The 24,230-nt window shown below is 40.4% G+C and overlaps 1 protein-coding gene across 4 annotated transcripts in view; it reads right to left on the bottom strand.

The window, feature by feature from the left end:
* Nucleotides 1–24,230, bottom strand: part of GUCY2C (guanylate cyclase 2C) — a 91,062-nt gene that overhangs the window by 46,042 nt on the left and 20,790 nt on the right. For all 4 annotated transcript variants that reach the window (XR_004965670.1, XM_036296606.1, XM_036296605.1 and 1 more), the window contains 7 exons: nucleotides 17,396–17,508; nucleotides 15,916–15,980; nucleotides 12,648–12,863; nucleotides 11,454–11,575; nucleotides 9,937–10,033; nucleotides 7,293–7,410; nucleotides 3,562–3,697 (listed from right to left, as the gene is read on the bottom strand). Coding sequence is in view for 3 of the 4 variants with exons in the window: in XM_036296606.1 (XP_036152499.1) it covers nucleotides 3,562–3,697; nucleotides 7,293–7,410; nucleotides 9,937–10,033; nucleotides 11,454–11,575; nucleotides 12,648–12,863; nucleotides 15,916–15,980; nucleotides 17,396–17,508 (867 nt within the window). In the remaining variant the exon portion in view is untranslated. The remainder of the gene's footprint in view (nucleotides 1–3,561; nucleotides 3,698–7,292; nucleotides 7,411–9,936; nucleotides 10,034–11,453; nucleotides 11,576–12,647; nucleotides 12,864–15,915; nucleotides 15,981–17,395; nucleotides 17,509–24,230) is intronic.

Raw genomic sequence — 24,230 nt, 5'->3', positions numbered from 1 at the left:
GTTAGAGATTTAAATAACTTGCTCCAGGTTGTACAGCTAGTAGATGGCTAATTTAGGACATAAATGTCTATTGGCTCTAAGCCTGTGTTAGTGCCCATTAAGATGCTTGGCCAAGATAATGATATGATAAATTAATTAAGAATGCACATAGCTGCCCTAACTGGTTTGGCTCAGTGGATAGAGCGTCGGCCTGTGGACTGAAAGGTCCCAGGTTCGATTCCGGCCAAGGGCATGTACCTTGGTTGCGGGCACATCCCCAGTAGGGGGTGTGCAGGAGGCAGCTGATCGATGTTTCTCTCTCATCGATATTTCTAACTCTCTATCCCTCTCCTTTCCTCTCTGTGAAAAATCAATAAAATATATATTTAAAAAAAAAAAAAAGAATGCACATAGCCCTGGCTGGTGCTCTCAGTAGTTTGGGTGCTTTCCTGTGTACTGAAGGGTCACCAGCTGCATTCCTGGTCAGGCACATACCCAGGTTGCTGGTTCGATCCCTGGTCCAGGTGTCTGAGGGAGGCAACCAATTGGTTTCTCTCTCACATCAATCAGTTTATCTCCCTCTCTCTTCCTCTCCCTTGTCTCTCTCTAAAGTCTATAAAAACATCTTTGAGAAAAAAAAAAAAGAATGCACATAGGATGATACTGAGAAGATGGTAGAGTAGGAAGCACCAGAAATCTATCTTCCCAACCTAGACAACAATTGCACTGGCAGAATCTGTCTGATATAACTATTCTGGAACTCTGGGCTTAGATGGTAAGTTGTGATTAATTTTCATCCATTTTGGCTCTTAGCACAGCAGCAGTACTTTCCCCCACCCCTCAGTCCTGTGGCAGACAGCTGTGCATGTGTTCCTACAGCAGTTCACACACCACTCGCAGGAGCCAGGATGAGCAAAAAAGAAAGAACCTGTTGTCCAAGATATTGGGGATCTGTGCCCTAATTGCTGATTATTGCTTATGATCACAGAGGTGCAGACAAAGAGGTGGTGGCCATTGTTGCTGCACCTCCTCCCATTGTTGTAAACCCCACCCCTCTACTAACATGACTTTTGGGGGGTGTAAAGGGTTAGTGACCCTTATACTCTCTTTCTTTTTCTTTTTTTCCCTTTGAAGGACAGATAATGATGGCTAGGACATTCAAGCAACTGCACTGGGCATGCCCAGGAGAAGCCAGAAGCTCAGAAAAGAACTGAGAAGGCCTTAAGTTTATTCCTCAGCATAGAGACAGCCCACAACAATAAAAACAAAAAGCAGAAATGAAACCCAGCAAACCCTGGGGAATGGGAAATTAATTCCCCATGTGGTTTTCAGAATTATCAGGTTATTATATTCAAATATCCAGTTTTCAATGACAACAGCAAATCACAAGGTACTCCTTAGCTGGTTTGGCTCAGTGGATAGAGCATCGACCTGTGGACTGAAGGGTCCCAGGTTCAACTCCAGTCATGGGCACATACTGGGTTGCAGGCTTGATCCCCAGTAGAGGGTATGCAGGAGGCAGCCAACCAATGATTCTCTCTCATCATTGATGTTTCTAACTCTCTCTTCCCTTCCTCTCCGAAATCAATAAAAAATATATTTGGAAAAAAATCACAAGGCATACAAAGAAAAAGGAAAATCTGGCCCATTCAAAAGAAAAAAGGTAAGATAACAGAACTGTCCCTGAAAAAGACATGATGGTGGATCTGTTAGACAAAGGTTTTAAAACAATGATCTTAAATATGCTCAAAGAATTCAGAAGACATGGATAAATTCAAGAAAACGATGCATAAACAAAATGAAAATAACACTAAAGAGAAGAAAATCTAAAACAGAAACCAAAAAGAAATTCTGGAAGTAAAAAGTACAATAACTGAAGTGAAAAATTCACTAGAGGGATTCAGAGGCAGATTTGAGCAGGCAGAAGAATCAGCAAACATGAATATAGGACAATGGAAATTACTGAGTCTGAGGAACAGAAAGAAGAAAAGATTGAAGAAAAGTGACCTGTGGAACATTATCAAGTAGACCAACACAGGCAAAGAAGGAAAAGAGAGAATATTAGAAGTAATGTCCAAAAACGTCCCAAATTTGATCAAAGACAGGATTATAAATATGCAAGAAGCTCAATAAATTTTAAGTAAGGTGAGTTCAGACACTCACACCAAGACGCATTATAATAAAACTGTCAAAAGCCAAAGACAAAGAGAATTTTGCAAGCAGTAAGTGAAGTGATTTGTCCCATTCAAAGGATACTGAATAAGATTGTTAGCTGGTTTCTCATTAGAACCTTTGAAGGCCAGAAGGCAGTGGGATGATATATTCAAAATGCTAAAAGAAAAAACTATCAACTAAGAATCCTTTGTGACATTTACATGAATAGAACCTCGAGGACATTATGCTAAGTGAAATAATACAATCACAAAAAGAATAATACTGTCTGATTCCACTTATATGAGATATGTAGAATAAAGTCACAGAGACAAAAAGTAGGGTGGTGGTTGCCAGGAGGTAGGGGTAGGGGACAATGGGTAATTATTGTTTAATAACGATAGAATTTCAGTTTAAAAGATGAAAGTTCTGGCAATAGGTGATGGTGATAGTTGCACAGTGATATGAATGAACGTAATAACACTGAACTATATATACTTAAAAATGATTAAGATCGTATATTTAATATTATGTGTTTTACCACAATTTTAAAAACTTGGGGGAAAATAATGTCCATAAAGTGCCTATAAGAACTTGGGACACAGGAAAAAAATCAATAAAACATTATTCCTCCCTGCCTCCCTGCCTCCCTGCTTCTTCAGGGGTGCAGAAGTGATTTCTTCCTATCCTTGTCATATCCTATAGACACTGATGCAGCCCTCAAGCTTAGTGTTGGGTGTCTGCCACCTTCTGAAGTCAAGAGAAGACTCACACTGCAGTAGGATAAAAGTTTGTCAGAGTAAGGATTTAAGGCAAGTTAGAAAAGTCAACTATCATTTGTCTTTTACTTAATAAACATTAATCTAAAAAGACTTTTTTTCATGGTAACTGGATGAGATCTGGGAAATAAAAGGAGTTTCAATAGAAGCTTGCGTGGACAGAAAATGCTGATTCCTATAGTTCAGAAGGACAAGCGTTGTGAAATTTTGGATGGTATTGCTATGAGAGGTTTTGAGTTGGAGGGGTAACACAGGGTCCCTCATTTTGGAAGGACAGAAAGAGAAGTATGGAAGGACCAAAATCAAACTACAGGCACTTTTCTTGCTAATCTCCAAGCACAGTCAGGACATCATGGCTCAAAATGATCAAAATGATCTGCGATGAGCTTGTTCGTAACTACAGGGCCTGAGCTACATGCTCTTTCCTTGATATTCAAGGATTCTGAAATTCTAAAGCATAAACTGGGGTCTAGTTATTGATAACAGCACCCCCAAACTCTATACAATGATGTCTACCTCCCATTAAGTTCAAAGGTATTTATCTGTTGATCCATTTATTGCCAAACCCCCTCTTTGCTCCCCAAAGTCCATATTTCTTCAGCTTTCTGTAGAGAGTGTTAAGTGTTGTTGTTTGCTCTTAGGTGACCAGTACCTTCGAAAGTGAGGTTCCTGAAAGCATGAGCAAGTTCGTCGGTGTCAACTTCTTTTCCTTTTCCAAGAAATGTCTTTAGCACATGTCCAAAGAGCAAGATTCCATTCAAATAGGCAAGAGAAAAGTCATTTAACTCCTGAACAAGAAAGAAAAATCTTAAAATGAGTTCTAAAAAAGAGATTATGGTCTTGAGCCAGGAGCAAAATGTTCTTGGGGTCAGCAGGGTAACGGAATATTGGGGGAATTGTAGAAACGGAGACTTTGGGGTAATATTTCCTTGGGGGGGGGGGCACTCTGTATTATCACTATGTCACAATTCTGTCTTGGGATCAATAAACCGAGAACACTGCCTTCAAGGAAGTAACTGGATGCAGTTGTACTTCTTTCCCATGAGGATAAAATATCTCATTTCAACCAGGAAAGAAAACATACAGCATTTTCATAATCCTTATAAGATTTTACAGAAAATTAACGCTTGCAGTTTAATGTTCCCCTTAAAGAGTAAAAGCGAACAACCACAAAAACATGTCCCTGCCTTTGAACATCCTAAATGGCACAGGAGGAGTTTTGATTGGAAGGTATTGAGCTTGCTTTGAAGGCAGTTCTTTTTCTTTATTTTTTAAAAGAATATATTTTTATTGATTTCAGAAAGAGGAAGGGAGAGGGAGATAGAAACATGAGAGAGAATCATCGTTAGGCTGCCTCCTGTACACCTCCTACTGTAGATCAAGCCCACAACCTGGGCATGTGCCCTGACCAGGAATTGAACCCTGACCTTCTGGTTCATGGGTCGACACTCAACCACTGAGCCACACTGGCTGGGCTGAAGACAGTTCTGATTGGGTGTTACTTCAGGCCATAAATGTCTGCCCAGGGGAACAAAAAAGAGAGGGTCAGGCCCTGGCTGGTGTGGCCCTGTGGGTTGGGCATTGTCCTGTACACTGAAAGGTTGCTGGTTGGATTCTGTGTCAGGGCACATGTCTAGGTTGAGGGCTGATCTCTGATAGGGGACATGCAGGAGGCAGCCAATTGATGTTTTTTTCTCACATCGATGTTTCTCTCTCTCTCCCTCTCCCTTCCTCTCTCTCTCTAAAAATCAATTTTAAAAATCAGATAAATAAATAAAAGAGAGGGTTAAAACTCCCTTGCAACAATTATATGCTGGTCTTCACAGAGTAAGGCTATGGATTAAAAGCTCTGTGCTCCACTGAAGCCAAGTGAGTTCTGTCAACTTGGGTATTTTGGATTGCACACTTTTGCCAGACCTTAGAAGCTATGCAAGTGATACCTGAATACTATACCCTGAAGAATATATGTTAGAAAATATAATAGGGAAAAAAATAAAACCACCTCTCATTGGTTTCAGTGCTTTTTGCTAAAATCATCATTTCATGAGCTGAAAAGAATCCAGTTGAGACCCAGCCCTACCCAAAAGGGGGTGTGACTCCTAATTTTGGCAGGGTTGTAAAACAGAGGGCTTAGCACTGCTAGTGCAGGAAAAACTGTGATACTCCAAAGATACCCAACTTGCTTTATAGAGCTTTTTGGGCCTGGCCTTTGCTTGCCAACCCAAAACTGTTCATGGTCCTCAGGACTGCTCCTTCCCTTCTCTTCCCACTCCAAAACTGCTCTCAAGTATCTCTGAGTGCAGAATACATCTGATGAATTTGATCACATTAAAGTGCATTGTCTGACCAAGACCAAGTGGTATTAGTGTCAGGAGCCCCTCATTATACTTAGGTGACCATGATTTGATATCCAAATGGAGCATCTTTTTCTTGGAGACAAATGCTAAACCAGATGAAATGCTTGGATAAGAGGCATAAACCAGGACTCTTTTGGATAAATGTGGACAATGGTTAACCTAATCACAATAGATAACAATGTTTTTACTTAGGAATACAGGGATGGGCAAAGTAGGTTTACAGTTGTGAGTATGCAAAACACAGATTTTATTTAGGTACTAGTAGCCCGGTGCACAAAAATTTGTGCACTCGGGGGTGAGGGTGAGGGGTGGGGCCAGACCCCTCAGCCCGACCTGCACCCTCTGTCATGTTCCGGGACCCCGGCCACTCCTGGCCTAAGCACAGGCCTACAGGCTTGGGGTGGCTTGGCTTCCGAGGCCCCATTTTATCAAGAGAACAAAGTCTGCATTAGTTACAGCCCTCACAGAACCCAGTACAGTGTATCTGTGCATACAACTGCCTCCTTCATGTGCCTGCTTCGCCCTACTGAATTACTAACATCTTGAGGACATAGCTCTGTCTTATCCTGCTTCACCTTCAGTGCCTGGCCTGGTGCTAGGGACCTGAGAGGGTTTGCTGAGTGAGTGAATGAGTGAATGAATGAGCGAGTGAATGAGTGAATGAATGAGCAAGTAAGTGAATGAGCAAGCAGCTACCGGTCGTGATAGTTCGCACTCTGCTCTGGGCTGCCTGACGCAAACCCCGGGCAGTTCCCGCCCTGCTCCCACCGGCCCCACTCCCCTCTCCCAGCTGCATAGTATGCGCAGGGCAAAGGCGGCCTGGGTGTGCATGTTGGCAGATCAGTGCATTAGCACCCGCCAACCCGGGATCCCCATGGAAAGGCCATTTGTGGGCGCAGCCGGTGGCAGATGGGTGCATTACCACCTGCCAGCCATGGATCCTCTGGTGGGCCATTTGTGGGCGCAGCTGGTGGCTGATCGGTGCATTAGCACCCGCCAACCCAGGATCCCCATGGGAAGGCCATTTGTGGGCACAGCCAGTGGTGGATGGGTGCATTACCACCTGCCAGCCATGGATCCTCTGGTGGGCCATTTGTGGGCGCAGCTGGTGGCTGATCGGTGCATTAGCACCCGCCAACCCAGGATCCTCATGGGAAGGCCATTTGTGGGCACAGCCAGTGGCGGATGGGTGCATTACCACCTGCCAGCCAGGGATCCCCGCGGGAGGGCTGTTTGGGGCGTGGCCATTGGCAGATCAGTGCATTAGCACCCGCCAACCCGGGATCCCACGGGAGGGCCGTTTGTGGGCGTGTCTGGTGGTGGATCACTGTGGTCCCGCCGGCCAGCCCTGGATCGGGTCCCATACGGGCTGCCTGCCGCCTGGGTCGCAGATAGCAGGCCCGGATGGCAGCAGGCCAGGCGGGATGGCGCTGTCCTGCCCTGCCTGTAGTATGCAAATTAGCTGCCATCTTTGTTGGCAGTTAACCGCCATCTTGGTTGGCAGTTAATTTGCATATCACCCTGATTAGCCAGTGGGAAGTGTGTCAGAGGTACGGTTAATTACCATGTTTGTCTATTATTAGATAGGATTATTGTTTAGTAATTGTTGTATTTTGCATATGAACAGCTGAAAACCTACCTTTGCCCACTCCTGTGTATATCTCTAGAGATAGAATTTGATATGGGTGCCAGCAGAAAGTTGCTTTAGGATGTAGGAAAACTTCACTTATTTTACATTGTTTATTTCCACCTCCCCTAAGTTAGCAGGACGTCTTCTATCTTCCCACACTATCACTTCCATTCTGATGTTACAGAAGTGCTGGTCTAGAGCCTAACACACTGACCCATAGTAAGAGTTTTAGTAGCAGGAATCTTGCAATTACACCTAGTAGGTCTCAGTTAACACTTGCTGAGTGAATTGAAATGAGTACAAAAATAATGCTCATCTTAGAATTTGAGTCCCAAAGAGTAGAATAATATCTTAACCTTGAAGAAGAAAATAATAGTATGCATATATGAAGCTTACCAATGATAAGTCCTGGGGAAAAGAACTATCTGGGATGGACTCTTCAGGAGGCAGTGTCAAAACAAGGACATTTTTCATATGGTCAGGGGCTGTGACATTGTCCATGAAATAGTGGTTACTGCAATAAAAGCACAATTTCTCATGAAAATTAGGTTCCTCCAAATAGAGAGATAGAGCTCCTACAATTTCACTCAAACTAAAATAGTAGTCTTGAAATAGTTTAAAACATATTCTTTTTTCCAGTAACCTGCAAAGCTGTCTACTTTCTCCATATAGGCTTAATTCTTTCAATTTGCTAAGTTGAACAAGAGAAATTAGGCAGCTGTACGTAACATACACAAAGGGAAAGGAAGATCAGAAGACATATACCACTTTCAGGGAAATGTGTCTGAGCTCTGGACACGTGAGCTAGTGGTTGCTTTCAAGACTTAATGACCCTTGGTTTATATCTGGGAACATTCTTTTCCTTGAGTGCTCATAACAATTTAGAGATATTAAGATATGATAAAAAAAATTAGGAGTGAAAATTACTTTTCAGATGGTAAAACATAAGAATGGAAGGGCTAAACATTTTCTCTACCACTACTGTAAACTTCTTGACATGAGCTTATTGATCCTTGTATCCTCAACTCCAAGATAATTCTTGGCACACTGTGGACTCTCAATAATGTCTGAGACTGTGCTGCAAATGGTATCTACCTTCCCAACCATTTGAATGTTTTAATAGGTCAAGAATCTAACATGTTTGAACTGCTATAACTAGGCTGACCATCATTTAATATTCAAACAGGAGGTGAACACATCTATGAACTGAGAACTGTTTTGAATCTTTTGCTCATATTAGCACATACAATTCTAAAAGTACCCCGATACAGTGGACATTTTTATTCTCATTTTACAAAGGAGTAGATTAAATCTCAAAATACTAAGTAATACCCAAGAGTCAAATGAACCAGAAGTGTCAGAATTAGAATTTGAATCCAAGTTATGTATGTCTAGTTCCAAGTGAATCTCATGATTTTCCCAAAACATAGTCAGGTGTCCTTCAGGAATAGCGACAAGGGATTGCCAACACTTTGGCAGTCGATTGAGGATTTGCTAAAAGTAAAATTACACCAACTAAGTTACACTGAGGACTCCTTCCGGAGGGCAAAACAGTTACTGAAAGAAGCCATCAATGTGGTTGTTGGGATGAAATGCTGATGATGTGCCCTCCTTCCTGTGTGCTGCAGCTAAAAAGTTACATTGGTTATCTTCATGAGCAACTTGTGGTCAAACAGGCCTCCAGTTGATATGCTTCATTTCTCTTAACACTGTGAAAGGTACATTTAGTGTGGGTGAAGTGACTAGGCAAACACAGGAAAGAGCTAACGCAGTAACATTTTCTGGTCTGAACATAGAAAGGTAATGATTAATGATCCAGTCAGATAAGTGAAGTCAGATGATCTAGCTGATGGGGCAAAGGACACAGCCATACCAGTGAAACCCTCTTTAAGTTTATTCTGACTCACATATTACCTTGACACAGTTAGTCTGTGGGTCTCCACATTAAAAGATGAGTGGTAAAATGAGGAACGTGATAAAAAGTAGTTCTATTGCCCTGGCTGGTTTGGCTCAGTGGATAGAGTGTTGGCCTGTGGACTGAAGGATCATGAGTTGGATTGTGGTCAAGGGCATGTACCTTGGTTGCGGGCTTAATCTCCGGCCCCAGTTGGGGTGCCTGAAGGAGGCAACCAACTAATGTGTCTCTCTCACATTGATGTTTCTCTCTTTTTCTCCCCTTCCCTTCCACTCTCTCTAAAAAATCAATGGAAAAAATATCCTCAAAATAAATAAATATTATCTAAATAAATAAATAAATAAATAAATGAAAAAATAAATGTGATTTCTGTTTTTCTCTCTCTCTCTCTTTAGTTCCAGACAAATGCAAAGGAAAAGATCACCACCCAGTGATGATTCACAGTAGGCAAAAGATAACTGTATAAATTAAATTCAGTTAACTAGAACTTTCCTCATACCAAAGGTGGCTGAAGGGAAAATAATCTAGGATCAAAGGCCATTAGCATTTGAAGGCACATATATGGCACACATTCTCATAGATAATATTATTGGGTTATAAGCTGATTTATCACTACCTGAGAAAGACCTTAAAGTCAGGCTGGACACCAGGATAAATAGACATGTGGGTTTAATGGGATTTTCATAAAATTTTGTTATTTAGACATGATAGTGATGTCAAAGGAATACATCTCCACTAAGGCCATGATTAATTAAAAAAGAATGAGGGCATTAGAAAAGGAACACGACATAGATTAAAATACTACCATCATGCCCTAGCCGGTTTGATTCCAGTCAAAGGCATGTACCTTGGTTGCAGGCTCCTGGCCCTGGGCGTGTGGAAGGCAACCAATTGATGTGTCTCTCTCACATCGATGTTTCTCTCTGTCTCTCCCTCTCCCCTCCATTCTCTCTAAAAATCAATGGAAAAAAATATCTTCAGGTGAGGATTAAAAAAATATATTATCATCATACTGAACCCTATATGAGGCTGTGCAAAACAAAGGAAAAGAGAATGCGCCTTTTGGAAATCCTTGGAGTATTTTCTTTCTGAAAGGAGAAGAGTTCTTCCAAATATTATACCTACTTAAATAGATCCACTAGAATAATGACAGTGTCTTCAGCCACTTCCCGGTCACCCTTGATGGAGGGGATGATGTCTGGTGTACCACACACAATAATCACTGAGGAGAGAGAGCAAGACAAAGAGAGAAATATACAATGGTGTACACACAAACAGAAAGGGAACCCGGTGTCTGAATTTGAACTCAGTATGTCCATGATATGTTTGTTTTAAGACTAATTCCTCAAATTACTATCTCCCCTTTTTTTAAATTTACAGTCACAGAGTCAGAGTAGAGCTAAATGGAATCTTAAAAAGAATGATCTGGTCCATTCCCTTAATTTTGTTGATTTAAGGAAACCGAAGCCAAGATGTCAAAGTGTTAAAGAACTAGTAGATGACAGAGGTAGCTCTACTATTCAAGCTTTATGAGTCTGAGTTCATCCTTATTCCATTACACCACACTGGAGTATTCCAAAAACTATTTTCATTGGTTACTATTTTCACCTCACCATATGTAAAGTGGTTGGAAAAGATATAGAATAAGTTAATGTGAGAATTTATGAAGTTTTCCTAAGCAACTTTCTTTGTGGGCTTTGTAGCCTCTTAACACAGATCTTAGTCTTCGTGATCTCAGTGATGGAGTCCTATCTGATTCTATAACTGCAGCTACACTTCCCAAATGCATGACTTTATGAGTAAGAGGAGTTGGGAGATACTTCCTTAGATTTTTTAAAATATTGTGTTGCCCAGTTGAATTGTAAGCCCTGTAGGGACACGAATAATTTAATACTTCATTTTCCCCCTCATATCTTGGTCAATGTTTTGCAAATGGTAGGTTCTTAGTTTGGTAAATGCTTAATAAGTATGATGATGTAGATAATGATTTGAGTGACACCAGGAAATCCTGCCAAGCAAGGATTTTCCCATAGGAAACTCCCACAGTTGATTCCTTTACTCCTGATATATTCTAATTTGTAAAAAGAATTCTATGGAAAATGAAGCAAATCACCTAATAACTTAGAAAGGATGACTTTATCCCACTAGTGTTTCACACTTGACTTGTAACTCAGAGATCATTAGGCAGGTGATGTATTTTGCTTACTTTTACAATTTTACATGAGGCTAGATATCAGTAAACATATCCTCTTAGTCATGAGTGAAGCAGGGTTCAGAATGTTTGAGGAATTGTCACAAATCCAATAACATATTGGATTGAGGTGAACTGAAAAGCCAGTTTACTGTGATGGTGGGTCGTGATGTCATTTTGGTTTATAAAAATTGGATTTTAACATCATCATTACTTTCATGAAGTTAATATATTTGTTCAATGTCACTTTTCTAATTTCTCCCAGAGGATAAAGTTTTAATCAACAAAAGAAACAATATAATGGAGTTGCATGCAACTACAGATCTCCCAAAAGATAAGAAGTAAATTGAGGTAATGATGACAACTCTGTCTGATAGATTTGTCAAATGACTCATAAGGAAGTGGTAGCTGTGAGGAAGAAGTTGGCAAAATTATCTTCATGTCTTCATACCATTGCTTTTCCTATCCTGGTCCATTAAGATTTTCTGAAACTCAGCCTTTCCTCTCAATACCTCTTTGAAGCTAAGTTCCTGAGAAAAATAAGAAACTCCAGCCTCTAGAGCATTGAGGTACCTAGAACAAAAAAAAGAGAGAAACTATAAGAATCCAGCTTTGTTTCCTCATGGCATTCCATGCCATTTGCTCATTGCTTACAGATCTGTCCTGAACTTGTTAATCAAAAATTCACGTCTGCTATTAACACAGTAGATAATACACCCCATGAGTGTGAACATCTAATTTAGTGAAAGTATTGGGGAACTTTTAGGGGATCTTCATTACACATAGTAGAAAATTTGGTGGGTCCCTTATAATGGCTTTCTGCTATTTGCCAAAGAAACCAGCCCCATTATCACAGATAAGTTGAAACCTTTGAATCTACAGTACAAAAATCCAAGTTGATAGAAATAATTTCTCCTCCTGTGTGAAATGAATTTATATGTGTTCTAAGTTCACCCCAAAGTTTCTAGGACAAGGCCTTTGGGTTGATTCTTGTAGTTCCGTAGATGTGCAAACCCAGTGGTGCCCTACTTTTAGTCTTCTGCGTACTTACATAGATAGAGACTACAGAACTGAGCAGCGTCAGCATTGTGGTTCTGTAATAACCTGATCAAAGGATCCTGTCTGCTATCTTTGCTGAAGGAGAGGGAACTTGCAATTTTATTTTGGCAGTGGTGCCCATTAGCCTGTTCTCTGTCCACCTCCCAACTTATTTTTCTGAAAAAACTATGAGAGAAATGGTTTCTAACTAATTGTAGGTATAGGCAGAATGCATATTCTCTGGTATCATGTCTTGCACAGTAATGTGAAAGCATTAACTTCTGGTTTTCATTTCCTTATCTGTAAAATGGGGATCATAGTACCTGTTCTCTTTTCTTCAGAAGGTTTCCCGTGGGAAATCAATAAAACTATCTTAGAGGTAGTTTGAAAACTACTAAGAGTTTGAAAATGCAACGCATGCTGATTATGTTTATTATACTATGTTTCCTTTGGCCCCTTTGCTTTTATTTGTAAGAGACTGAGCTGATGTCCACTCCCACTGCTGTAACAGATGGAAAAGGTGCATCTGATAATAACCAGTGGCCGGCCATGAGTCTATGGCTTCTTTCTGTGGCAAGTGCCAGAGAATGTTAATAATTCTGCTTACCATAAACAGTCCTCAGATTCGTTATTATTCTTGAAAACATATGCAGTGGTCCAGGGAGAGGTTTTAAATGACAAATTATTAATCTTCCAAAAGTCAACCAAGAAGTGAGTCAACTTCCTAGCTGGAGACATCAACCTGGTTAAATTTTCTTTGAAGTCACATGACAATCCAAAACTTCCAGCTGAAATCATGGGATATGTAAAATTTGCATCAAGGCTATGCCAAGAGGTAAAAAAGGAGAAATAAATATCAGGGTTAACTTAAGTAGCACAAATAAGATCGCTCTTTAACCTGTTTCAGCATGTAAAGAAATACAGGTGACCCTCCCACACAGGTGAATTTTAAAACATTTATTAAGCATATGCTAGGCTTTAAGAACACTTTAGGTGTCTTCATGTATCTGTGACTTAGTTACTTAGATTTATTCTAAAATAAGTTGTCATTTGGGCTGTCATAACATGCAGGCTGGAACATATAAAATTTGGGGAGTAGGGCTAAGAAAATAGAGGATGGGCCTCTATAGCTACCACAATTGTAAAGTCCAAAGGATGCCCTCTACACTTTTTTCTCTATTCATTTCCTTGCTTCTGGCTCTTCTGTGGATTACATTTGAGATAGACATCGCTGAGGATTTTAAAGTTTTCCTTCCTCTGCTCAGCACATAGACCTTCTTATAGTTCCTTAAACATAACAAGCTTTATTCTCCATCAGGGCCTCACAAATACCAAGAATGCTGTTGCCCTGTCCCTTTGACTGACTCTTACTAATCCATCAAGTCCTAGATTAAATGTCTCTTTAGTCATCAGGAAAATTTCCTTGATACCTAAGACCAGGCAATTATTTGGATGAGTATCTGTCTCCTCCACTAGATTGCAAGCTCCATTAAAGCCAGGGATCATGTCTTGCTTGTTCACCTCAGCATCCCCAGTCAGCCTGGTCCGGATGTAGGTGCTCAATATGTATTTGATAAAGGAAGGACAAAAATACCCCCTTCCATCTTCAGTGTTCCACTGAAAGGTGTCACTGAGTGTTCTGCTCACATCTCAAACTCCCCACGTTCACAGCCAAATTTATTTTTATTTCTCAAAATGGTTCTTTATCCTGAATCTCCATTTCTTTTAGTGTTTTGAGATCTCAAAGTCTTTTTGACTACCTTCCAGCACTCACCCCAACATCCAATCAGTTATTAAATACTATTGATTCCACCTTTAAATATCTTTAAAAGTTACCCTCCCTGTGCATGTCAGCTGCTTTCATGCTGAACAGATCCCCTCTTCTCCCCTGCTGACTTCTCTGCCAACACTCTCTCCTTGACTGCCCCAGTCTTTCCTGTACACTGTTGTCAATTATTCTTCCCAAAGTTAAACTGCTTCCTATGGTACTTCCCTGCTCAACCTTAGTGGACTTGCCATGTGCAAAGAAGGAGGACTTTGAACAAATAGAACAAAATCCAATTAAATATAACAAAGCATATGCAACTAATAATCTAATTAAATATAACTCTTTCCCCCAGAACTCAAGACCTCCCAAATATGGCCCTCCTTCATTTTTTCTAGTTTTATCTCTATTATTCTCCTCTATATCTCTTGCATGCCCGTTAGTACAGAGTTTAACAAGTTTTCTACACTTCACTGCTTCTTTGCTTTTACACTTACTTCTTTCTCTGCCTGGCTGGGGATACTTAACCCCTTAAATACTTTACCCATTAAAATATACCCATTTTTCAACATACAACTTCTACTATATCACTGCCTTCATGAAGTCTTTCCCTTATCGAAGCGTAACTCTCCTAACCAGAGGTGACCATTTCCCTCTGTGCACCCAGAGCGTCTTGTTTGTTTCCTTCTCTGATTGAACCTACCTGACTCTGACTTGTACTGGTCACCAGCGTCCTCATCACTTTCTCATGTCACCAGGCAGGGGCTAGGTTTTACTTAATTCTCTCTATTCCAATAAAATAAAATGCTTCTTGCCTGTATTGTGTGGCTGAGTGGCTGATCCATGAACCAGGAGGTGACCCATGAACCAGGAGGTGATGGTTCAATCCTCGGTCAGGGCACATGCCCTGATTGTGGGCTCAATCCCAGTAGGGGAAGTGCAGGAGGCAGCTAGTCGATCATTCTGTCTCATCATTGATGTTTCTATCTTTCTCTCCCTTTCCCTTCCTCTCTCTCTAAACTCAATAAAAAACATATTTAAAATGAAAATGCTTCTTTGCACATGGCAAGTCCTCCTAATTGGTGAGTTCATTTTCTTAACCCCCCTTTTCTTTTGAGCATACTCTATAGCATTGTCAATAAGTAGTCAGACAAGATGACAACCAGGAACGAGTGCAAGGAAGAGTGAGATTTTGTATTTGTCTGCATTTTGGTATGGAAGATGAGCTAAAAAAATGCTTCTATGGTGTGTCTATGGAGTGCATTGGCCCAAGCACCTGAATCTGCCTGTGGAGCTGGTGTGAGGTGTGAGAAGAACAGTTTGCAACAGACATTTCAGAGGCCTAATGTTTATTCTCCAGAGTCTCTTGCAAAGGGTTTTTCAGCACAGTTCTCTGTGCGTAAGCAAGGGCTGATCCTTGATTCAGGGTAAGATTGTAACAGGTGAGAGAAGGGCATGTGGGAGGGATTTTGACTGGGGTCAGTGTAATCTGGAAGACCAAAGTGTTCATGGTGATGAGATTTAATGAATGGAAGGGATGAGGGCGACTGTCCCAAAGAGAGGTATTTGCATTCAGGAATATATTGAAAGCTTCTTTCTAAGGTGATCAGGGCATTGTGCAAAGTACTGTAATGTGTTATTTAAAACCTTCAAATAATGCTATGAAATAAGTACCTTGCTCCCTTCCTTACTCTTGTAAACCCAGAGCTAAAACAGAGCCCTGCTCATGCCCTTCAGTGCTTCCCTTTTCTTTGTGTTTCCATACACTCTGCTTATACTTTTGTGAGTATTTCTTTGATTAAGCCCCTTCAAATTATCTAAGTGCATGTCTTCCCTGTTTCCTACCAGAACTCTGACTTTATACCATGTTGCTTCTCCAGCTTAGATGTTGATAACTGCACCTGAACAGCTACTGTGACTCACCCCACTCTGAGCAAAGGCAGAGTTAACTCGATAAGGGAATTACAGTTCTAAGAATATAGGAGGGCCCCAACACCCCCCATTGTGTCGCTTTGACTAGACTGCTGTTTGATAAACTTTTTAGCACAGATGTCATGTCTTGATTTCAATTCATAGTGGCATCAAAACAACAACAAAACAAAATACTTACTACATCTGGAAGGTGGAATATGTACACGAGGGTCCCATGAGGACACAACCCACCTCTTTTTTATTCTGTAGGAGAAAAAAAGAAAGAAAAAAACTAATGCCTAAAATGGAAACCACACACACACACACACAACAAAAAAAGAAAACAAAACAAAGGAAAGAATCAATAGACAGAAAAGAAGTGGCAAGGGAAGGCTCCCAGAAGGTTAGAAAGTGGACCACTTAAGATGTTAGAATGCAGAGCAGAAGGGGGCAACATGGGGTGCCTCTTGCTGGGCAAGGGGCAGCTAAGGGATGAACTAGTCTGAGAGAGGCGGTGCTATGGGTAGAGGGAAAGGTATTCCACTGAAAGGGAGCTGACTGCAGGGAACCTGCATTCTTTGTCAAGAGGGAGATGCAGAGTGGAGGAAGGACTGGCAGATGGGCACGTACATAGTAGTGTCTGTCGGCCACATTAGAGAAAAACTAGATCTGGAGGTGCTCTGGAGGGAGTGGGCAAGTTTTAGGAAGAGCTACGAAGTAGGGCTAAAGAGAACAAATGTAATGTGACCAGCTGGGCAATGATAGATCTTATTTTCAACTATATCTCAAGGGGAATGTGATTAGGAACATCCTGTCTTTGGTTTTAGAGAACCAGGTCATACCTTCCTCTGTAGAGATCCAGGGAGGAAGCACCTAAACTTTTCTTCCTCCTCCGCTATCCCTCCCCCAACCTCCCAGGACTGAGGGTGACTGCTGTAATCAGCCACTCCTCCTGGCCCAGGTGGAGCCTACCTCAGCATAATAACGTATAATATTATTGATTGAAGCTTTGAAACCATGCACAGCTCTGTGCCTGGTGCCCTGTTTCATGAGGGCCTTTTCAAAGATTTCTGTAGTAAAGGGGGCATCTCACACACATACTTGCTTCTAGAGAGCTGGAACACTCTTTAGTGTTCCAAGACCTGCATGGGGCGGGGGGGAGGGGGGGGGGTGCGGGGCGCAGTTAGGAGTAGGGATTAGGCAAGAATCTCTCTCGCCCAATTATCTTCCCTTTGATATGACGTTATTACGTTAAAGTTAGGTTTCAGATTCAGATCTCATGTAGTCACATATATGGTGATGACTTGACACAGAGATCTCTGCTGAAGGGCTTTAGAATATATTTTTAACAGGGCACCTCAGGTATTTCTTGAGGGATACAAAGGCAAACAAGTTAGGAACAACATTTAAATTTTTAAAACGTGTTTAAAACAAAATAATTCCACTCCCTAACATGGAAAGTGCACAGATAGCTAAGGTTCTTTCCATTTCCTGGATTCCTGGCGGGCCCTCATCACACGGGAAATCTATAGGGATAAAGTTAGAGAATCTTGCGTTGACATCGTTCAGCATGGCTAGAGCTGACATGAGAGATGCTCGTGGACAGGTGCCCAAGGTTCACACTATGATTGTCCAGTGACAAGAGGGTGTGAGCTATATCTACCAAGGCAGATACTTACGAAAATTCTCCTGAGTAGGTCAAGGCCTTCACAGGTGCTACTCCGACAGTCATTTGACTTATAAAACGCATCCTCTGTACGGATAAAGCTAGCGTTCACAGTTGCATTTATTCCTATTATCCAGAAAAGAGCAAACAGAGAGAACTAGTGTTATTTTTTAGTAGTTCATACCAGACATAAAATTTACCTTTTGACAACTGATCCTGAGGAAAAAAGTGGAGATCCATTTTCAGACCTAGGGATATTTGAGTTTGGAGTTCTTATATTACTCTCTGTCACTTCTTTCTCTCTCTATCTCTTTCTCTCTGCTCCTATCTCTCTCTCATCAGCTTTTTTGAGGCATAATTTACCACCAGAAAAAATCAGTCATTTTAAGTGTACAATTCAATGATTTTTAGTAAACATATTTATATGTATATATACTGTATTCAGCACATATATATACTATATAGGGTGGGGCAAAAGTAGGTTTACAGTTGTTCATATGGAAAATAATACAATAATCAATAAATAATAATACAAGAATAAACTCCATGTTTTGTGTACCTACAATTGTAAACCTACTTTTGGCCCACCTTGTGTGTGTGTGTGTATGTGCGTGTGTGTGTGTGTGTGTGTGTGTGTGTGTGTGTGTTATGTATGTATATATATTTGCACAGCCATCCCACAATCCAGTTGAGAACATTTTCTTCATCCCGTTTTTTATTATTGTAGACTCAGCAAGTTTCCTATATGGGTCTGGTAAGTGTTAGGAAAGCAATGACAGCCAAAGTGACTTGTGCCCACCCATTCTGGCCCAGAATCTTTGGATAATGGGTCATCTTCAGATGAAGGCAAGAGTATCGATGCCAATATATCTGGGTATTGCTAGGCATCACATTTTGGAAGACAATAAAGAGAGAGCAGAACCATTTGACCAAACTCTTTCTCTTGCATTTTGTTTTCCTTCCAATAAAAAAAATATTCAGGCCCTAACCAGTTTGGCTCAGTGGATAGAGCGTCAGTCTGTGGACTCAAGGGTCCCAGGTTTGATTCCGGTCAAGGGCATGTACCTTGGTTGCAGGCACATCCCCAGTAGGGAGTGTGCAGGAGGCAGCTAATTGATGTTTCTCTCTCATCAATGTTTCTAATTCTCTATCCCTCTTCCTTCCTCTCTTTAAAAAATCAATAAAATATATTTTTAAAAATATTCAGGACAAATCCCTGATACCTAAGCAGAGATATCTGTCATTTTGTGAAGCTCTTATTTAGGAACCCTGGAAACCTCAGTTGCTAGTCTGGCAGTATGAGTGACTTTCTATGTGTTCTTGCACAAGCCATTTTAATTTCTCTACTTGATTCATTCACATGTAAAATGACATTAAAACCAGGTTTGTCAAATGTTATAATTTTTAATTCCTTTAAAAGAGAATACCAGCAATAGAAGTTATTGTTCTTCTGAACATCCAAATTAGAATATTTTAAGAGATATAGATTTGTTCTTTTAGAAAATGGAAACGTCTTTGCTCTTCTACAGACACCTCAGAAATATTTCTACAACTAGGAAGCATTTTATCTCTTGCCTTTTTAGTTGTTGTTGTTAATGCAAGAATATTTATTTATTTATTTATTTATTTATTTATTTATTTATTTATTTATTTATAGAGGAAGGGAGAGGGGCAGAGAAAGAGAGACACCACTGTGGGAGAGAAGCAGCCATTGGTTGCCTCCTGCATGAACCCTGACTGGGGATCGAATTCACAACCTGGGCATGTGCATTGAGGGGGAATGGGATGGTAGAACTTTGGGTGCATGGGATGCCACTCAACCAACTGAGCCACACTGGCCAGGACAAGGATACTTATTCTGCTACTATACTTTGTTTAGTAAGATATCTAAATAAGAGATGACAGCATTTTGTTCATACCAAATAGGAGAGGTCAGTGTAATAAGACCAGTCAGAGAAAGTTAATGGAAGATGCAGGGTCAGTGACCCATGTGCCAGCCCTTTATACCTTTTATCTTATTGATTCTCATAAAAATAGGGAGAATACAAGGCACATGAAGCCAGGAGAATAGTCTGAGTGAGGCTGTGGTGGACCTCGTGGAATGGGAGAACGCATGTGGGGAGGAGTAGAAATTTGGGGTGGAGAAAGTCTAGGAAAGTAGCAAGAGGAGTCAGGAAATGGAGGCCAGTGCACAGTCACATGATGAAAACGGGGCATTGGGAAGATAGCCACACTTTCCCTGTTAATGTATAAGACAGCTCTTACACCTCAACTACCTGTTGCTATGAGGGACACTAAAGATGATCCACTCAAAAATCCTAGGTTCAAGGCAGCCCATGATGGGCATGGCAAAATCCAGGCTTTTACTGTACAGGGTCTGGGAGAAGGGGAACCGATGTCTATTGAGTGTGATCTTGTACAAGTGATTTTGCCTCTGGGGCCCCAGTTTCTCACCCATTTATTCATAGATTAGAACTGGATGATCTCTGTTATTATATGCCTAGCGTTGGGCTATGGATTTTTGCATGCATTCTTTCACTAAATTCTCTCCTGAATCCTATGAGGTTAATTAATAATTTACCTTCCTAATTTAAAAATGAAAAGACAGAGGTCCATAGACGTTAATTAATTTGCATAAGAAGTGAAGCTGGGTTTTGAAACAATGACACTGATTCCAGATTCTGCTGTAGAAAAGTAGTTCTCAAAGTGTGGGGCCATTGACTCCTGAGGTACCTGGAGACTCTTTCAGGAGGTCCAGGGAGTCAAAACTATTTGCATAATTATATTAAGACATTTTTTGCTTTTTCCCCCCACTCCCCTTCATTCTTGATTATATAGTGAGAGGTTTCCAGAGACTACGTAATATGTATTATTATAAGACACTAGTGCCCTGGTGCATGGATTCATGCACATGGAAAGGAAATTAATTAGAAGGTGGCTGGTGGGGCAGGACTGGGCAAGATAGGCTAGGCATGCCCTGAAGCCAATCTCTCGCGGTCCCTCCCTGGAAGGCTGCACCTGGGTGGCACCATGGCTCAAAGGGTGTCTACTGAGTGAGCAGGGGTCCCTCTGGAAGGTGGGGTCCCTCAGCCTGGGCTGCAGGGATCGGGCCGAAACCAGCTCTCCGACATCCCCTGAGGGGTACTGGATTGCGAGAGGGCGGTTCTCGGGTGACACATCCTGGAATTGGGTTCCCTCCACTCTGGTTCTAGGGTGCGTCACCCGAGAACTGCCGCTGCCAAGTCACCGCAGCTCGGCAGCTCCTGCATTGAGCGTCTGCCCCCTGGTGGTCACTGTGTGTCATAGCTACTGGTTGGAGCATCTGCCCCTTGGTGGTCATTGTGCATCATAGCTACCGGTTGGATGGTTGGATGGTTGTTTAGCCTTTTATATATATAGATTAAGTGCAGAAGCAGATATGAAAATCCAGCCATAATCTATGAAGCCTGACATTAAAGATTTACAAAAATGTAAATCAAAACCACTTTCCCACTTACTTTTATTTTTTTGTTTTGATAAATATAGGTTTCCTTACTAAGAAATATTATCTATGTTAACTGATAAAGTATCTATAGTTGTTATTTAAATGAATTGATAAGCAAATATTTAAAACATTTCTATTTTGAGGTGCAATAATCAAAACATCATCGTATTGGCAGAGAAACAGATACACAGATCAGTGGAACAAAATAGAGAGCCCAGCTATAAAAACACATGCATATGGACAGATAATTTTTTACAAAGGAGTCATAAACACACGCTAGAGTAAAGATAGTCTCTTCAATAAATGGTGCTGGGAAAACTGGAAAGCCACATGCAAACAAATGAAACTGGATTACAGTTTGTCCCCATGTATAAAAATTAATTCAAAATGGATCAAAGACCTAGTATAAGACTTGAAACAATAGGTTACATAAAAGAAAATATAGGGACCAAACTTATGGACCTTGGTCATGGAGAACATTTTATGAACTTGACCCAAAAAGCAAGGAAAATAAAGGCAAAAAATAAATGAATGGAACTATATCAAACGAAAAAGCTCCTAAACAGCAAAAGAAACTGACAACAAAGCAAAGAGGCAGCCAACCAGATGGAAAATGATATTTGCAAACAGTAGCTCTGACAAAGGTTTAATTTCCAAAATATATAAAGAACTCATAAATCTCAACACCAAACAAACAAACAACCCAATCAAAAAGTGGGCAGAGAACCTGAAAATACACTGCTCTCAAGAAGACATATAAATAGCCAATAGATATATGAAAAACTGTTCAATCTCACTGGCAACTAGGGAAATGCAAATAAAAACTATAATGAGATACCATCTCAGACCTGTTAGAGTGGCCATTATCAATAAGACAAGCAATAACAAGTGTTGGAGAGGTTGTGGAAACAAGGAAACTCATCACTGCTGGTGGGAATGTAGACTGGTACAACCACTATGGAAAGCAATCTGGCTATTCCTCAAAAAATTAAGAATAGAGCTATCATATGACCCAGCAATTCTTCTCCTGGGTATATACCCGAAAAACTCGAAATCATGTATTCCCAAAGATATATGTGCCCCTATGTTCGTTGCAGCATTATTCACAGTGGCCTAGACATGAAAACAACCAAAGTGTCCCACTATAGCAGATTAGATAAAGAGGATGTGGTGCATGTACACAATGGAATACTAGCCCTCCATAAGAAAGAATGAATTACTACCATTTTCAACAACATGGATGGACCTTGAGAACATTATGCTAAGTGAAATAAGTCAGCCAGAAAAAGCTAAGAACTATATAATTTCACTCATATGTGGAATATAAAACTGAAACTCATGAACACAAACAGCAGTGTGGTGATTGCCAGAGGGAATGGGGTGTGAGGAGAAGGGAGTCCTAATATAAGGTGACAGGAGAAGATCTGACTGTGGGTGGTGGGCACAGGGTGCAATACACAGATCTTGTAACCTAGCAACTCATACCCGAAACCTATATGTTCATGTTGACCAATGTCATCCCAATAAATTTAATAAATAAAATAAATTTAAAAATATCCCCAGGTGATGATTAAGAAAAAGTGATAATAAAATAAAATTTAGCCCTAACCAGTTTGGTTCAGTGGATAGAGCGTCAGCCTGCAGACTCGAGGGTCCCAGGTTCAATTCCGGTCAAGGGCATGTACCTTGGTTGCGGGCACATCCTCGGTAGGGAGTGTGCAGGAGGCAGCTGATTGATGTTTCTCTCTCATCGATGTTTCTAACTCTCTATCCCTCTCCCTTCCTCTCTGTAAAAAATCAATAAAATATATTTAAAAATAAATAAATAAAATAAAATTTAAAAAGAATAAAAACATAAAAATAAAACATTTCTGCTTTAAGTTCCAGAACAGTACCTGCTGATAAATGTAACTGCATAAACAAAGCTCTTCAGATTTCACCATTATTTTTCAGAGTGTAAAGAGGTCTTGAGACCAAAAAGTTTGAGAGCTACTTCTATAGAACATACTGTAGTATGGTGCTACTTCTCAATATTTTATGGTTATGTGAACTATTTTTGTTTTTTTATCCCTTTGATCACCGTAAATTCCAAATGATCTCTCAAGAATATACTGAACATTTTTCAGACAAGGGAAAGACGTCTATGGAATGACAATTCAAAGCTTAACTTTTAAAATAAGCAATTACCCCAAGCACTATTTTTCATTCCTCTCTGGCCTGCTCTCTCACCATACCATGGAAGCTCAGTCCTGGGAGAATGAGTGGAATGCAATAAAATTCAGGGTGATCTCAGAACCCTCTATCTCCTATCCAGGCTTTCAGAATGGGGTTGTACCAAAGTGAATCTGCATATAGTGTCTGAGTCTAGGGCATGACAGCACATGGGCCTGGTGCATTTAGCTATGGAACATACACACTTGATTAGTTAATGTCCTAAGGTTGAAGCAATCTTTTTTCATCAAATCCTACCTATTCTTCAAATGCACAAAGGTTTTCTAAGTACTAGGAGGAAATATTGCACTCTTCCATTTACACATCACCCACAACATTTGAATTTCTTCTATTTAGCTCTTCATTATATTGTATTAGATTTTTTTCCAAATAATAATGCTCAATATGTTTAAAACATGAACCTATCTTTTCCTCACAACTTGCACTTGTTGAGTTTATTATACATCAACACTCATCCAACAAAATGCATCATCAAGTGCAAGAATTCGGCCATCATTGTTTATTCTTCCTTCCCCCTAAAATTTTACACTCATTTAATCTATTTTACAACCTCACCATTAACAACTCTGTTTTACAAATGAGATGAGTGAAACTTCGAGAGAAAAAATAACTCATTAGTAAATGATGGAGCAGGAATTCAAATTCAGGTTATATGAGTTCAGAGATTAATATCTTACCAATAAACTTTACTGTTTATTTCATATGACTGGTAACTTGTTCTCCTAATATCAGCAATAGCCTAGCAACAACTACAACATTAACATTTTCAAGAACAACAATATGTACCCCTGCCAGAGTCATTCAGTTCATTGGACATTGTCCTGTGCTGGGAAAGGTTGCCCGCAACTGATCAATGTCTCTCTCTCACATTGATGTTTCTCTCTCTCTCTCTCTCTTTCCCTTCTGCACTCTCCTTTCTCTCTAAGCATGCCCTCAGGTGAAGATTTTTTTTAAAAAAAAGAGTAAGTAACAATAATAAAAACAACTGCCACTTGCTGAATTCTTATTATTTTCAGTCAGTGTATTGCATAATTTATATGAATTTTCTCATTTAATTCACACCATAGCCATATGAGGTAACTGCTATCTATTGCAATTTTATAGGTGAGGGAATGAGGCTCAGAAAACTTAA

The sequence above is a fragment of the Myotis myotis genome, unplaced genomic scaffold (assembly GCF_014108235.1).
Source record: "Myotis myotis isolate mMyoMyo1 unplaced genomic scaffold, mMyoMyo1.p scaffold_m19_p_3, whole genome shotgun sequence".
Classification (NCBI taxonomy): Eukaryota; Metazoa; Chordata; class Mammalia; order Chiroptera; family Vespertilionidae; genus Myotis; species Myotis myotis.
The sequence above is the reverse complement of the archived record's forward strand: the minus strand, read 5'-3'. Positions and strand labels throughout refer to the sequence as shown.